Source organism: Eucyclogobius newberryi, unplaced genomic scaffold, assembly GCF_026437365.1.
Source record: "Eucyclogobius newberryi isolate DKJ021-1_F unplaced genomic scaffold, fEucNew1.0.hap1 SCAF_6, whole genome shotgun sequence".
Taxonomy (NCBI): domain Eukaryota; kingdom Metazoa; phylum Chordata; class Actinopteri; order Gobiiformes; family Gobiidae; genus Eucyclogobius; species Eucyclogobius newberryi.
In genome coordinates this window covers 15,138,798-15,155,700 of record NW_027316278.1, presented here as the reverse complement: position 1 = coordinate 15,155,700, position 16,903 = coordinate 15,138,798, and the positions used below count along the sequence as shown (strand labels likewise).

Here is a 16,903-nt window from a genome sequence, read left to right as displayed (position 1 = left end):
GCTTCAGTACTTTGCCTATATGCAAGCCAGCTCATCTTATTTCTGGAGTTATCAGATTATTGAAACGCCATGAATACTGTTACGTCTGATAATAGTCTGATTTAATTGTGATTGTGCCTGACTGCAGGTTTTGACAAGGAAAATTCTGCAAAAAAATCTGATATGACAGACTAAAGTTAATTTAAACAAAGTACTTTGTAATACAAATTTCTATGGTTCAACTAAAATCACATGTAATTATTGGTTTGTTTGATTATTCTATTCATCTCGTTTTGAATGTGTAATTAATGTGTGTAGGTGTAAACGTACCATAGTTTGGGGCAGGCTGTCACGACCCCAGCGCAAACCGTAGTGTACAAGTTTACTTTGCACCCCCTGGCTACATGTGGATGGTGTCGCGGCTGAAGTGGCTGACCTGTGGAGGGAGCAGAGGTGTTTGAGGGAGAGGGTCATGAAGTGCTTCTTGGTGCGGCTGGTTCTCTCCTCGCCCTTTGGACCAGCCGCTGATAAAAGACAAAAGATCTGATGCTGCGAAGGACGGACATTGTGTTTGACAGCGTCACTCCCGCGGTCATGGTAAGTCTCCGTGGGCTCTTTCTCTGCACGTGTTTCTTCGCCTGGTTTAAAGGCTCTCACTCTTTTCCAAGGTTGAGATAAACATGTTTTTTTTTATTAAGAATGTGTAGCCGTTCATCGTGTAGGTGTAGTGTACCAAAAATAAAGGCACGCTGGTTAGAAACGTGCTGTTTTCAAGTTAGTTCATGCTAAACGCTACCACTTTTATCCCAAAATACTTTATGGAGAACATTCTTCTGATTGCTGATGTGTTTGACCTTGCAAATTATTGTATCAGTTAACTTAGTCTATTAGGTCTGATAACTTGTAATCTAACGTGCATTTGATTTGATACCCTCAATTATTGCAAGATTTAGTTTATCTAGAGTCAAAAGGTCATCAGAGCTTTGGATCTAGCGCCAAAAAGCGACCGTTATTGACTAAATCCGCCATGTTTTTATCTGTGGAAAAACGTAAATATAACGTTAAAAAGTAAGCAAAAGTGTACACGCATTAGAAAAACTACTGTGAGATCCTAAAATGTATCCCTTAATGTATTATTTTATCATAATTGAATCTTAAAGTCTTCTTAGGTCGGATTCAGTGGCAACACACTAGTGGATTTGCTGTTTAATTGTCAGATTGAAGGTTTGTTGACCTGGGTTACGGTTAATTTAGCTGATTACTGGGCCTGTCCACATGAAACAAAAACATCTTTTCTGTCAGCAATATTAAGTGAAATTATTTTAGAGACTGTTGCCATTATCTAAGCCCAAACACCTGATTGTTGTCAGTGGAAATTACTTTAAGCCATGAGTTTAACATGACAAGTTTATGGAGTCAATTATTATTTATAATAATATGGTTCAACATTTGAACATTTCCATTTTGTATATTTCTTTAAAAAATCTCCCATAGAGTTACACAGGTCCCTGCCCACCATCTGAGATCATGACGGCATCACATTCTTGGATGTCAACTCAAACTATTGGTTTGAATAAAAAGGGGTTCCTATGTTCCCACCTATGAACGGGGGAACTACGATACCTCTTATTTAAAGAGCCACTGGCATTCCCCAGTGCATAGATTCCATCATGTTGAGTGTAGGACTGTTGTCTTGAATCTCCTCAAATGATAGAATAGGCTCCTGGTTCAACCACATATACAGTTCCACATCCCCAATAGTTATGCATAAATGTATGGTTTTACAGCATAAAATATAGCAGCATATCCAGCTACGATGCAGGTCCATAGGTACTGGGTAACATAGGACTGACTCCGGTAAAAAAAGTCATATCAGAGTTAATAAAAGATGAATTAATGGTTTCAGGGTAACCAGAGAGTGCTTGTCTTTTGAAAGTGGCTGTGTCTGAAGAGCGGAAGATTTTGTCTGAGCTGTTGTTCGGCACCGCTGTACGGTCCCAGGCCAATGAATATTTGTAAACCTGTATTTAGGGATGTTGCTATGTAACATTTTTATGTTAGAATTATTGCGAGAAAAAACATTACTGAGCCAGTGACCAAACAACAGTGAAATCTTTAATTTTCTTTTTCTCATGGTGTAACACAGTTTGTGACCTTTCTGAAAGACTAAATAAAGTTAAATGTGACAAAAACAGCCAGATAAAAAAAGTGTTTCTTTTTTGGGGTCTATATATGAACAAAAAATACTTTATTTGGTTTTAAAATAGTCATAATCATTTTATTTTGGTTCTTGATATTGTGACCTGTATAATCACAATTATTGATTAACCTAATTATCTTGACATCCCTACTTGTATTTAAATGTTTGAATGGACTTTCACCCAAGAAACTGTCCTCAAGGTCCACAAGGGCCACCACACATTGGGACTGTAGAGCACCTTCTCTGCTCATAAAGACTGTTTACAATTAAAAAGACCAAGTCCTGGCTCATCCAATCCAAGGTGAATCCATAGATGATCTATGTTTATTTGTCCCTGTCAAGTAAGCAATAAATACATACATTGAAATAGAAATGTATCGAATTTATTGCAATTTTAATATTTAGTTATTATATATATATTTAGAACATTAGGCTAATATTTTCTTTTCTTCTATAAATGCCGTTTCTGAGTGACTGAAAAGTGCATAATCCACACTACATTTATAGTCACAGAGACAGAAGGTGGAAGTGGCTCACCAAATTTATCTTCAGCCAATCTCAGGAAGGGGCTTGTGTATGGTTCCTGTGGTTTAAACAATGCTCTTTTGGAGGGGGCCATTGTTAAATATATCTGGGAAACACAGAGGGAGGGGAGCTTGATGAAAACAAACTAGAGCGAGTTATGTCATAGCTACCTGTGAAGAGATTTGTATTTCAGCTTATAGGACCAAAAAGGAGCCCATTGCTCAATGAAGGTCTCACTGGTTACATTTTTAGACACATTCCATTGTCCTGATTTGTGTTGTCCATTATTATTCACAGACCAGGATATTTTGCTGTGTAGCTTTATTATTAAATTATAACAAATCATTTATTATTTCAGTCCCGAAAATCTTGGATCGAGGAAACCTTCTTCAAGAGAGAGTGTGTAAAGTTTATCGCTTCCCCTCGAGACGTCCACAGGTAATTAAAGTGTTTATGAGCTGCCAAAAGTTTTTATTGCGTTTATTCAGAGTAGACTTGTGTTCGCCAAATAGTAAAACATTAGCTGGAGTTTGTGACCTTTTTCTGAAAATTGAGCTATCAGGCACTCAGTCCTTTCCTTCCTGGAATATGCAGCATGATAATGTGTGTTAAACCTGCGATGAGCTGACCCCTGTCCAGGGTGTGCCCCACCTAAGGCCCAAAGTCACTGGGATCGGCTCCAGTCACCCGCGACCCCTAACGGAACAAGCGGTAGAACAATGGATGAAATAAGAATGAATAATGTGTGAGAATTCCTGTTTGTTGCAGATGTGTTCCAGTGTGTCAAGTATGTCTAAACCTCGTCAGGTATGAATCAAATGTCTCTCTCTTAAAACAACATAAATTAACTATTCCTATTTGCTATCAGGGTCTCTCTTTTTCGTATCTGTTTTATGCTCTTCTTTCTTATCATTATCAGATTTTTATTCATATCTTAATGATATTAAAAAATACCTTTTCCTCACGTTTTCTTTGTGTTAAACCAGATGTTGTTGTGGCCGTCTGATGGGCGAGCACTCTTCTGAGAACTTTACTCCCCCATTATCCCTAATCCCTGGTCCTGGCTCAGACACAGACAAGGACTGGTGCATGGAGCGCCACTCCAGGGCCACTCCCACTGATGCTTATGGGATAGTGGACTTTGAAGACACTGCCACTCGTGTCTGTCGGGCCAAGGTGAGCATTGTGTACCTAAACATGCACAAGACAATCTTCCAGCTAAAGGTCCTGTTTAGCATGGAACCAGCTCAAGGGACACACACGCACAGGACAGGAAGTATAAAAAGATGTTTCAAAACTGCACTGTACTTTTTCTGCATCCCCTAATACTGCTGCCGACACAACTGTTAGTCATTTCCCAATTCCTCCTCTTCTTCCTGCTGGAGTATATTACTGCAGATGCTACACACTTTGCAACAGTCAAAACTACAAACATTCATTTAGTTTACCCAGTATTTTTGATCAAGTTTCTTCTAATTGGAAAAAAGTTGTATTATTACATTTTAATGACATATTAGTTAGAGTTTGTAAAGATAATGTTCTAAAATCTAAATCCTTCCTTCAGTATCTTCGTTTGGCGGTGGATTCAAAGCCAGAGGCCATATTTCATCTCATGTTAAAGGAGTGGCAGATGGAGAGGCCCAAGCTGCTTCTGAGTGTCCAGGGAGGCTCTGAAAACTTCTCCCTGAGTCCCAAAGTGGAGCAGGCTTTCAGCAAAGGCCTGATGACAGCAGCTCTCAGCACGGGGGCGTGGATACTCACTAACGGCATTAACACAGGTAAAGAACTCACAGAATTCTACAATATACGACTAAAAAACGTTTATTCTTAGGTTCTTCTGTAGTTTAATGTTACATTTGGGAAGTTGATTGTACTTCTGCTTGAGAAAATAAACAGCATGCAATTATCAAACTTTTTTCTCTGACTAAACATCTTTAGGTGTGTCTAAGTATGTTGGTAAAGCAGTGAAACTATATGGAGGCCACGACTTGAGGAAGAGAAACACAGTTGGAATCACACCATGGGGAGTGATTGACAACAATGCAGACCTCATCGGCAGAGATGTATGAGCCCACGTCTTCAAATATCTTCTTTCTTATTTGATGTTCACTATATTGTAATGATTTATGGTCTGTCTATGTGCAGGTGTTTAGACCGTATCAGCCGCTGGGTAACCCTCTAAGTAAACGTGCTTGTCTAAATGGTTTTCACTCACATTTCCTGTTTGTTGATGATGGGACACTTGGAAAACATGGCTGCCACCAAGGTTTGAGAAGAGAGCTGGAGAAACACATCAACTTACAAAAGATTCACCCTAGTAAGTGCCATGAACTACATTTCTATATGTTTGTTATATGTATAGTGTTAGAAGAATGCAGTTGAGACGTCACTAATGGTTGTCAATGTTTAGTTCATTTTATTTATTTAACAGGACATTGGCCATTTACATAATGCCAGAGGGTAAATATGCTTGTTCCAGACTATAGCTGTAAACTAATTTTAATATGTAGTCCTTAAAGGTGAAGAGGGGAAGGGGGCAACGCACTCATATATTTGCTCACCCTCATTAGTTAGTTATTCACTCACACGTCACAGCAGACCTTTCTCACCCTGGACATGGACTATTTGAGCCACTCCCCTCAGGAAGGAGGCCACTCCCCTCAGGCAGGAGGCCACTCCCCTCAGGCAGGAGGCACGGTCCATCCTGACCAGAACCTCCCACCACAAGAAAAGTTTCTTTCCCTCTGCCGTTGGACTTTTTGACATGACACCAATAACCCTGTATAGTGTATTTTTTCTACACATATTTTATTTGGTATGCTTTTATTGTTCTTATTTTAGCATAGTATATACTTTTTTAACTACTATTATTATACATTGTTCTATGTTTCACCATACTGCTGAAGCAAGTTGATAGTTTGTGAATTTTGTTCACTAACAATGGTAATAAAACAGATTCTGATTCGTCCGTATCACACACATTAATTGAACACCCTGCTATTTTGCCAGTTCTCCCACTTAGAAATTATGGAGGGGTCTGAAATGTTCATTGTAGGTGCATTTCCACTGTGAGAGACCAAACACGGAAATCACATTATATAATTTAAAAAAAAATATTTGCAAGTTATTCTTTTTTTGTTGTGGGAGGACTTGCAAAATCGCAGGGTGTTGAAATACTTATTTTCATGTTAAAACGACAGTATTATATATAAAATAGGTAGTTTTAGCACAATTAATGAAAGATTTGTCTTAAATTGCATGTTTTACATCCTGTGTTGTGGCTGTAGGGCTAAACCTGGGCGTGCCCGTGGTGTGTGTGGTGTTGGAGGGGGATTCTGCTGTTGTCTCCACAGTGTTGCACTATCTGAGCAGAGTCCCTCCGGTCCCAGTGTTTGTGTTTGAAGGATCGGGCCGCGCTGCTGACCTGCTTGCCTTCCTGCACAAGCAGACTGCTACAGACAAGTATTTTTTCACCATTAGTTTCATGAACGTAATCCACATATGTTAAAAAAAATATTGTGTTTTAGTGAACTGGAGGCTCATAGCAAAGAGGACATCCTCGTTAGGATTGGTCAGGCGTTTGCAGTTGATCGATCAGAGGCCTCTCACCTTTACTCACTGCTTCTGAAATGTATGGAGCACAGACAGTGTGTAAGCCAAAGCTATATTACTGTACTACTAATGTTAATATAGGCCTGGATTTCCCTAAAAATGAGATTCTAAGTTTCAGAGGGACTTTCCTGGTTGAATAATGAATATGTTAAACTAAAAGAAAAATACATATTTCATCTTTATTTACATATTTAGATAACAATCTATGACTCTGAATCTGAAGACAACCTTTGTCCAGATGCTGCTATTTTGACTGCCACAATGAAAGGTACCTGTTTGACAGTTTTCTCATTTATTTTATTTTTCCTCACTCTTATTAAGTTTATCCTCTTGATTGGTCTTAAAGGTACCAAGGGCAGTCCCTCAGAGCAGCTGAGGATGGCCCTGGCCTGGGACAGGGCGGACATCGTACAGAAAAATGTTTTTGTTCATGGGCAACAATGGCAGGTGAGTTTGCATGTCTGGTCCATGGTCTGGTCCCAGTTATGGTAAATCTAACTGAAACAAACCTCTGATCCTTGTTTCAGGTGGGGTCGTTGGAGCAGACCATGCTGGATGCTCTGGTGATGGACCGTGTTAGTTTTGTCAAACTCCTCATTCATAATGGGATGACAATGAGCCACTTCCTCACTGTCGATCGACTAGAGGAGCTTTACAACACAGTTAGTAGTTGGGAAATTAAATTCACTGTATGATGTGTTCATGATAGTCTGCTTACCATTATTTATTAGTCAATCAAAGTTTTTACGACTGTTAATATGTAGCCTATATCTTTCCTATGCAGCACACCCAAGGGCAGATGAAACGTTTTATCCATCATCTTGTGGAAGATGTTATGCAAGTGAGATAAAATAGTGTAATTGCTAAATATCATTGTAAAAATGTTGTTACACATAAGGATTTTGTGCAAACTAGACCTCTTTGCCACTGAACTACCGCCTCTCTATCATCGATATGGGCCTGGTTATAGAGTATTTGATTGGAGAAGCGTATCGCAGTTCCTACACACGGAAACACTTCAGGGCTGCCTACAACCACCTACAGAACAAGGTACTGATATAGGGTTAAAGGTTAAAACAAAAATGGAAAGATGAAGTCAATAAGTGTATTTTGGATTTACAAAGGGTGCTCAAGAGGACAGCTCACTGTCCAAACATCGCCAGAGATCACAACTTTCAATACAAACAAAAAGTTCTCAAAGCCTAAATTTCTTCACAACTGCTCAGCCATATACACGGGTAAGTTCATTATAATTTCGTAACTAGTATTTATATTTAATTTATTATTTATTGACACTATGTTATTTATTTTTGTTTGTGCTTTTTCTTTCCTTTTAGGACTCCAATGCTTTACCAGAACGCAGTCAAGAAATTGCTCTACCTCCAGCGTTTGTACCTTTTAATTTCAATGACCTGTTTGTGTGGGCAGTGCTGCAGCAGCGACAGCAGATGGCGCTGTTTCTCTGGCAACATGGTGAAGAGGCCCTGGCACGCGCTACAGTGGCCTGCAAACTGTACCGCTCCATGGCCTTTGAGGCACGGCAGAGCAGCATGGACGAGAACATTTCAGAACGTTTCAGGACCTACTCTCTGTGAGCAAGTGACATTTGTCCAACGTTTTAAACATAGACAATAGATTGGATTCATGATAAAGAATTCAGTTATGCAAAATTCTCAGATTGAGGGCAGAGACATATAGAGCTGAAAACAACATAGTGTGGTTTAACAATAACTCCTTCTTTCAGTGTTCTTTCTGACCAGATCAGTACTAGGGATATAACGACATTCACAACACAATATTATTATAATCTTTATTTCTCAGTACAATATTTTTTGCGATATTGAGGCAAGTAGAGTTGTCGTAAGACTTTGATGTGAATCATAACTGTCATAATCCAAGGTTCTTAATAACAGTTATATCTTCACGTTGTCTGCACTGAAATGGAGCAAAGGATCATGGTTTGCGTTTGCTGCTAAAACTTAAGCATTTAAGCAAAGAAGCGTGTAGTTTGATATATTGTGACAGCCCACGGTTTTATATTGTAAGTCTTGTGACGATACGTTATCACAGTATTTTGATTATCGTTTCAACTCTACCTATCTAATATATGATGATTTTATGACAAGATTCCATAGCTGAATCTCAATCAGGATATACTGGAGGTAAACAACATTGTGTTAATGTGAATTTAAGTCTCCATATCTACAGTAAAATGTTTATGATCCTTGGAAATGAATGAATGTGTACAGATAATGAAAACCCTTCTTCCCGCGTATGCCTCTCAGGGAGTTTGGTCAGCTGGCGGTGGATGTGCTGGACTGTGCATTTCGTCAGAATGAGCAGATGGCCATGAAGCTGTTGACGTCGGAGATGGAGGGGTGGAGCCACTTCACCTGCTTGCAAATGGCCATCTCATCTGGACACCGGCCGTTTGTGTCGCACTCTTGCACACAGACGCTCCTCACCGACCTCTGGACCGGCTCTCTCAACATGAGCAAAAACTCTTTCCTCAAGGTACAATCTGTAGCAGCAGCATCGTGGGCAGACATGTTTGATTTTTTGTTGTTTGTATTAAACATTTAGCTGCTCATTATAGCATTATGATTCATATAATAGACTGAAATGTATTCTGTATGACGGTAGTTATAAGTCTCTCTTATAACTATCATTTACTTTCTCTATGGCAGGCTGGACTACTAATTATGATCAAAAACCTCTCTAATGCACCTTTATTCACCTTTATTGATTAATTAATTAATGAAAAGACCAGATCAGCTAGTGTGAGCTACTGCTCTACTTCCTGTTACTTTCAATATATTTTTAAACCTTTCTTAACAAACTGCTACATGATTGCTGTAAAGCCAGCATTTATATTTACAACAGGTATTATCCCTAGTCAAAACTAAAATGTAGATTTTTCACAACCAAAAGACTAAAATAAATTAAATAATTATATTTAATTATCCACTGTCAATATTGTGTGCAATAAATGATAATTGAAATAAAAATTGCTAGTATGAGTTTATAAGAGGCCAATACGTACAACAAAGAGAATATTTCTCATATTATCACGCTTTTACCAATAAAAATAATATTACAAAATTGTCTTTTTCCTCAAGTCAAATTATTTTGTTATATTATTATTTATTTTTCCAGATAATACTCAGTCTTCTTCTGCCGCCTTTCATCCTGATGCTGGAGTTTAAAAGCAAAGCTGAAATGTGCCATGTGCCACAGTCCCATGAGGCCATGTTGTTTGAGTACGACTCTGTGGATTCAGTGGAGAAAAACAACTTGGCAGAACAAAAGGTAGAACGCTTGAGTTAGACCTCTGTATCTTGACTGCAAAAATCAAATGTGTCGTCGTAGTCACCTTGTTGTGTTTTTCAGGGCAGTGACAACGCTGCATCTTTCCATGGCAGTTGTCCACTTTCTGGAACGTTCTCCTCACTGTCCCACCAGTGTCGGTCCTGGGTCACACGGATTTACAAATTTTACACTGCTCCTGTTGTCAAGTTCTGGTTTCACACTGTATGGCCTTTTCATGTAACACATTTACAGATTCTTGCAAACTCTTCATTTGGCTTCTTTTGCAGATGTCATATTTGGCATTTCTAATGTTTTTCTCCTACACTGTCCTGGTCAAAATGGGCGACCAACCAAGTGCTCAGGAGTGGCTAGTTATAGCAGTTGTGTTTTCCACTGGATTGGAGAAAATCCGAGAGGTAAGAGGGTTGCAGGAAAGATATTGAGTATGTATGTGCTAAAAATGACTTTTGTTTCAGGTGTTCATGTCTGAGCCAAGGAAACTGAGTCAGAAGCTGAAGATTTGGTTTTCTGAATACTGGAACTTATCCGACTTCATTGCAATCATCCTCTTTGTGTTTGGTTTTCTCCTGCGCTGGTTCTCTGATCCTTTTCGAACAGCTGGACGCATCTGCTACTGTCTCGACATCATCTTCTGGTTTATCCGAGTGATGGATCTCCTGGCAGTCAATCAACACGCAGGCCCTTACCTCACCATGATCACTAAAATGGTGTGATAACTGTTTTTAGGCATATGCAACTTGGATATTTTTGCATACAGTGATGTAGTTAGTAATGCAATTTATATATAGTCACTCATTAAAACAATTTTAAATGCACAGTACAGATTCATACAGAGTTGATGATTGAGATTGTTTTTCTCTATAGACGAGAAACATGTTTTTCATTGTGGTGATGATGGCGATTGTGCTACTGAGCTTTGGAGTGTCCAGAAAATCCATTCTGTCCCCAAACGAGGAACCGTCTTGGCGCCTCGCTCGGGACATTATGTTTCAGCCGTACTGGATGATCTACGGAGAGGTCTACGCATCAGAGATCGATGGTTCGTACGTTTTTCCAAAGCAACATTGGTATGCAAAAGTTTTCCTTGAGGTGGGAGATATATTGCAGCTGCTGTTTTAGAGATATGCAGAGTCTCTATAAATTGATAGAAGTTCATAAAAAATAGACACGTTATAGTTGTAGTAGAAACAAGTTTGTACCTTAATTTGACTCGAACCTCAACCAGGATAGCCTAATTTTTATGGTGGGGTTCACGAATGCAATATAACACAGTGGAGAAATGTATTTATAATAATAGCCCGTATGTGTGTCCTTAGCATGTGATGATGATAAGCCATGTGCCCCTGCCTCCTTTCTCAACCCGTTCCTCCAGGCTGTCTACATGTTTGTGCAATACATCATCATGGTCAATATCCTCATTGCATTTTTCAAGTAAGTATCTTTTTCAATTACAATATGGTGTCAGTATTCAAAGGAGCATATACATTTATTCTATTTTAGCAACATCTATTTTGATATGGCTTCTACGTCAAACAAGCTGTGGAAGTACAATCGTTACCGCTACATAATGACTTATCAAGACAGACCATGGCTTCCTCCTCCACTTATTTTCTTGAGTCACTTGGCTCTGGTGTCGAAGGTCGTCTTTAAGAGACTGTGTGGAGATGCAGAGAGAGAGGAGAGAGGCTCTGGACTCAGTGAGTACTTTTTTGCTACTTATGATACGACATTGTGTGTTTGGCAAATTGTTATTGTGTACATATTATGTGTGCGCCACATTTCTAGAGCTTTATTTGGGTTTTGAAGATAGAAAGAAGCTGCATGAATTTGAAGAGAAATGTGTTGAGACCTATTTTCTTGGGAAAAAGAGGGACCTTGGGGATCAGGCAAATGCAATCAAGGCCACAGCCGAGAGGTTTGTGTTTTGTATTTATGTTTGTTTTTGCTCTTGCTGCATTATAAACGTGAAGATGATGTTTCAGGAAGCAATTCTGTAATAGACAAAAGTCTTATTAAGAAAATATTAAAAAAAAAATACCCGGATTATGGAAATATTAATTTAATTTTGAATTTGAACTGTTTTAATGGTGAACTGTGTCACCTTACTCTAATGGAGATGTTGGAGAAAGTGGGCACTGAGCTTTCTCCAACATCTCCATTATTTTAATTTCCTTTCATTACAGGTGGTTTTATTGCTTAAACAATAACTTAAAACACATGATTTCTTAGCATGAGTGATGAATGATGAACTTCCACAAATCTAACCTGTAACTTGGTGTGTTGGCGAAACCAGTCTGTCTCCATAGTGATGGCTAAGTTTAAAGCCATAGTGTGGGAAATTCAAGGCTAAGAAATGCCATCATGGAGAGCCGCAGTTGGCAGACCTTCTTCCAGAAAAGTCTTTAATTAATACTTTTAAAAGTGCGTAATTCGTTATATTGTGTTTTACAGAACAGAGGAGATGGTCATGATGGTCGGAGATGTCTCAGATAAGGTTCAATCCATCCAGGACAGTTTGTCAGATCTGGACATTCAGCTGGGACAACTGCAGGACCTGTCTGTTCTTGCTGTGGACACACTGAAGTTACTCTCTGCCTCCGACAGCCTCCACCAAGAGGAGGCACGTTTAGGGCAGTGTCAGTCACTCACATCGTCCCACCTCGTTGTACCTCACAGCTTGACCCTGCCACAAAGAAACGAGGCAGACTTGGTCCAACGTAAAGCTTGTAAAAGCACACCATCTTCTCTGTTAATGGACCGTAATGTTGGGGCTGGCAGGCGTATTTCACAAGAGTGTCACAGAGGAGCGGGACAAGCCACAAGAGGACACACAAATAGGGTATTCCTATTAAGTCTTAAATAATCCTAATGATAATATGCCATTTATACATTTCAGTTTGGAGCTGTTTATTAAGGCACAAACAGTTAATGGGCACTGGTCCATGTTTTTCTGAAACCGTCCTTATTTGATTCAGGTGAGGTTTACAAGCTCTAATGATAATGATTTGACTTTTTTTCTCCCACAGGAAGTGTGTCATTCTCCTTTGATTTACCCCAGCAGCCGTAGAGAAAGTCTCAGTGGAGTCCCACAGGAGAATGTGGATTTCAGTGAGAATTGTTCTAGCAAGGCGGTCGTATTGTCTGAACCTAAAAACATTTCAGACGGCTTAATAAATCCTGGGTTCTATTCTGACGGTAACCAACCAAGTCTTGCATCTAGACCCTCGCGTCAGTGGAAGTCTCTTGACAAACACCCCGGATGGTCTCGGCAGTCCCGGGACCACCCGTATGCATACTGCAGGTCTCTGTCTTCAAGTGTGGAGAACATAACTTTCTCTGGAAAATCTCCAAATCCAGAAAGGGGATCATTCTTTTATTTTGATGAACCAGTTATGGAAGAGTGTTTGTCCATAGGCAATGAGCTACAAGCCACTAGCGGCAGAAGTGAGCTTCCTTTCATCATTTGTGTCATATTCAGGTTTTTTATGTTCAAATGAACATCTCTTGTTTCTTGCAGAGTGGTCCAAGTCCTCAGATTTTACTGAAGGACAATCGCACTACAAAAAGACAGTCAAGATACAAGAAAGCCTTCCCCACAATGTAATATGGCACATAGTGTATGGTAATAGATGCAATAGATATTTAGTTTTGACCAAGTGTGTTTATTTAGAAGACCATGCTGTCAGATATATCAGAGGCATGCTGGAGAAGACGAAAAAGATTTAAAGGTGAAAGCAGATGTTGGTCTGCTTCAACAAGCCTCAGTCAACTCAGTAAGGTCACTTTAGTTGCATAATTATAGTCACGGAAGAACAGATAAGCAATATGTTTCTTTTTCAGATCTCGAGCCAATGTATTTGTTACAGAGGCAAATGGTAAATATTGTGTTGTAATCATGTTTACAAGCATGTTTAGAGTTTAAATGCAGTATCAAACTTTACATTCAGGACTTACGGAGCCCCACTCATTCCGCCTGGAACTGTCAGGACAAATCTGTCAGACGCTCTTCGTAAGTCTTGCTGTTTGTTATGACGTTACAAAAAGGTCACTCACTAAAATAACTATATTTTTCTTACAGTGTCCAGAGTGTTATTGCTAATGAAGGTATTTCATTGTACACATATGTTTTGTAGTTTTAATGCAAATATATTTACTGAATGACTTTTGTTGCAGTCAGAACTTCATTTCAATCCAGTGAAAATTTGTATCCACATTATTCAGGTAATGATAGTTACAATGAGTCTGACAGATTCAATCAAATTATATAATACCCGTAAAGACTACAATTATAGCAATGTTTGCTTTGGGTTTCTTGCCATTGTGGTTAAATGTTATTTTTGTTCAACAGCAATGGAAAGAAACAATCTTATGCGACTGGCTCATAATATCCTCTTTACTCCTGTGTCTCTCATGGGTAAGGTTAAACTTAATAAAATATACTTTATATTACTTCACATAATTCTTTGTTTAAGTTTATTTTGAACATGTTTCTTTGACATTAAATGTAACTTAAAACCAAGGAGGAATAATAAAAGTAAGAACAAAGTACAAATTAATCTAATTTAAGAATTTAAGTCTGAAATATAATTGTGGGACCCTCACCGTAACACAAGTAACATAATAATATCAAACCTATAACTTCCTGTGTGTAGTAATTTCACACTAATTATTGTACATAATCATGTATCCCTTATTTGTTACACATTGCTCTTCAGGATGATGATATATGAAAATTCTAAAAATGTCCCCCCATTTTTTTTTAATCCATATTGTCACTTTAAAATGACACTGTCAGGAGGTGAGAAGGTGATCATCTACTCTCTGGAGGAGGAGCCCTCTGGGTCCGGTGGCTCTTACACAGTTCCCTCCTGGTCGTCCAAGGGACTCTTTGCCGTTCTGCTGCCCCTGTCCAGTGAAGAGGGGTCTCTTTACGGGGGTCTTCGCCGGGGCAGTAGGGTGCTGTGTACCTGGGCAGAGCAGGACGTCTTGAGGCCTGGACAGGTGTATGTGGTCAAAGCTTTTCACCAAGAGGTTGTCAATGCCTGGGAACAATATTTCCCTGATAACACTGCTCTACAACTTTGTTTAAGAGTGAGTGTGGAAAGAGTCTTTGAAATTAAAAAGTGAAATATGTTGAATCGCATTTTGTGTGTTTGGCTTTAAGGAAATCCAGCAACAGAGAGCTGCCCAAAAGATGATGGAAGTGTTCAACCAGATCAAACCTGATGACATGCACTACTCACCACTGTGTGTATTTTGAGTTCATTTGTTTTTAGTAATTAAATATTACTACTGTTGTCTGTGTCCTTTTTTTCTACAGGTTTTTGGATGTTCAGCTTGTCCACTGGCATTCAAATGGACAGTGGCTCACAATAGAGAGAAACATATCAGGCGATTTCAGAAAGTTCAACAACAACACTGGAGAAGAGATCAGGCCTTGCTGTTGGTTAGAAGAAATGCTCTTGGCTTTTTCCCATTGGACTTACGAATACTCGCGCAGGGAGATGCTAGTACTTGATTTACAAGGTGCTTTACGCATTAGCTTAATATATTTCTGATAAATTCTATACTCATGTATTGTAATCTTGGAGAATTAAAAAGGTGCCAATGTTTTGAGTAAAATAATATAAAATAATAATAATAAAATATCAAAACTAAGGCTCTATATGTGACTATATTTAATGTTAATTTTGTTTGTACAACTATTTGTTTTTACCTCGACAGGAGTAGGTGAAGAACTGACAGATCCAACGGTCATCATGGCAGATAACCACAGGTGCAACATATGTTATGCCTGACCATCATTTTAATGGTGTTTCTCTGAAGTTATTTGTCTGTGATGCCCTTGTAGCGGTGGCAGAGATGAAATGCTGTTTGGTGCAGATAACCTTGGGAAGACGGCCATCAGCGGCTTCCTTCATAAACACACGTGTAACGCCTGCTGTCAGCGACTGAGCCTGACAAGTGGGTACATTCACCTTTTTACTGATAGATGGTCGACAGTAGTTGTTTTTACCTGTTTTATGAGCAGGATACATTTTTACATCTCTTTGTCAGCAGAAATATATATACATTTATTCCAAATTCTGTCACTAGAAGATACATTTTTACATGGAATAAATTTATATACATTTATTCCAAATTCTTTCACTAGAAGATACATTTTTACATATCTTTGTCAGCAGAAATATTTATTCCAAATTCTTTCACTAGAGTACTAAAGACAATTGTAATTTTACCTTGGTTATTAAGCGCGGATAGAAAAGATTTTATACATAAAACTTACTTAAATGTTTTTATTATTATTTTCTTTCCTCCTAATAAAACATGTTTGCTGTTTAATATCCCAAATCTTAAAATGAAACAAAAATATTCAGAACTTAAACCTACAGTATTAGTTTGTGGTATTTTATCTAAAGCTCCAGTTACATTAAACAACTCCCTGTCCTATCTTTAACATTAATACTTCATTTCTATTTTCTATCATATGCAAGGATTTGGGTTTTTTCTGTCCCGAAATGTCGCTTTTGTGTCGTCACTCAGGAGGCCCGTGTTGGCTCTGAATATATTGCCTATAATTCCCAAAGAACTTCAAATGCAAACGGCACGCATCAACAGCCGACTAATTAAGCTGCCAACGTTGGTTGGGTGGGCCCTGTTTTGTGCGTTGTGCTCCATGGCCTTTGATTAGATATTAATCATGTCTTTGTGCTGGCAATGTGCTGCTGAGACATTAGCTTTGATTAGCTATTAATTAACGTCTCTGGGTAGACACAGTACCGGCATCTAGAGGATAAACGCTCTGAAAGAAACTGTGCTCAAAAACAAACAGGCTCCACAAATACAAACATGCAGACTCAGTTGTTTTGATATTTCAAAGGTGCGTTGTGTTTCCTCTTCCTCTTCTTGTGTCCTCTCCAAGATTTATCCAACAAATCAAACCAAATTATTCATGCCAAATGCACGGACTTCCTCCCAGGCCTGTCAGTATTCTCTTTCTTGTGGTAATGATTGTGTTATTGGAGCGACATGTAGCTTACTGATGTTTCTGTTGTTCAGATTTAAGGAGTCACACCATGGGCAGAAGGGAGAGGAGCACAGAGGAGTCCACATCAGCCAATGAAGAGAAAAGCATTGATGAAGCGGAATCCAACCTTTGACCAAGAATTAAGAGACGTAAGAATCTCAAGTGTCCACTTATCTGTTACTTGAAAAATATATACACGTGAAAAAAATTAAAACAAATTGATGATTTAT

The 16,903-nt window shown here is 38.8% G+C and overlaps 1 protein-coding gene across 1 annotated transcript; it reads left to right on the top strand.

Annotated features, from left to right (window-relative positions):
• The first annotated feature begins 457 nt into the window (after nt 1–457).
• Nucleotides 458–16,873, top strand: trpm6 (transient receptor potential cation channel, subfamily M, member 6). Its single transcript, XM_072433322.1, has 41 exons — nt 458–576; nt 3,063–3,142; nt 3,473–3,511; nt 3,691–3,880; nt 4,269–4,482; nt 4,643–4,767; nt 4,850–5,021; nt 5,992–6,166; nt 6,232–6,355; nt 6,512–6,584; nt 6,663–6,763; nt 6,844–6,978; nt 7,101–7,157; nt 7,232–7,366; nt 7,441–7,554; nt 7,654–7,907; nt 8,602–8,830; nt 9,473–9,625; nt 9,707–9,847; nt 9,913–10,041; nt 10,102–10,353; nt 10,511–10,685; nt 10,963–11,077; nt 11,147–11,343; nt 11,432–11,561; nt 12,098–12,485; nt 12,673–13,090; nt 13,164–13,246; nt 13,320–13,419; nt 13,487–13,521; nt 13,594–13,655; nt 13,725–13,750; nt 13,820–13,867; nt 13,995–14,060; nt 14,442–14,737; nt 14,811–14,893; nt 14,967–15,172; nt 15,371–15,422; nt 15,498–15,610; nt 16,569–16,629; nt 16,706–16,873. Exons 1-41 carry the CDS (start codon nt 526–528, stop codon nt 16,767–16,769), a joined length of 5,661 nt encoding a protein of 1,886 aa, XP_072289423.1. The 5' UTR covers nt 458–525; the 3' UTR covers nt 16,770–16,873.
• The last annotated feature ends 30 nt before the right edge of the window (nt 16,874–16,903 follow it).

Excerpts from the sequence above, each read along its gene's own strand:
- trpm6 (XM_072433322.1), top strand. The coding sequence starts at position 526 with ATGCTGCGAAGGACGGACATTGTGTTTGACAGCGTCACTCCCGCGGTC. Across the intron at positions 13,091-13,163 it reads ACAAGCCACTAGCGGCAGAA|AGTGGTCCAAGTCCTCAGAT; the intron begins GTGAGCTTCCTT and ends TGTTTCTTGCAG. Across the intron at positions 15,423-15,497 it reads ATCATGGCAGATAACCACAG|CGGTGGCAGAGATGAAATGC; the intron begins GTGCAACATATG and ends ATGCCCTTGTAG.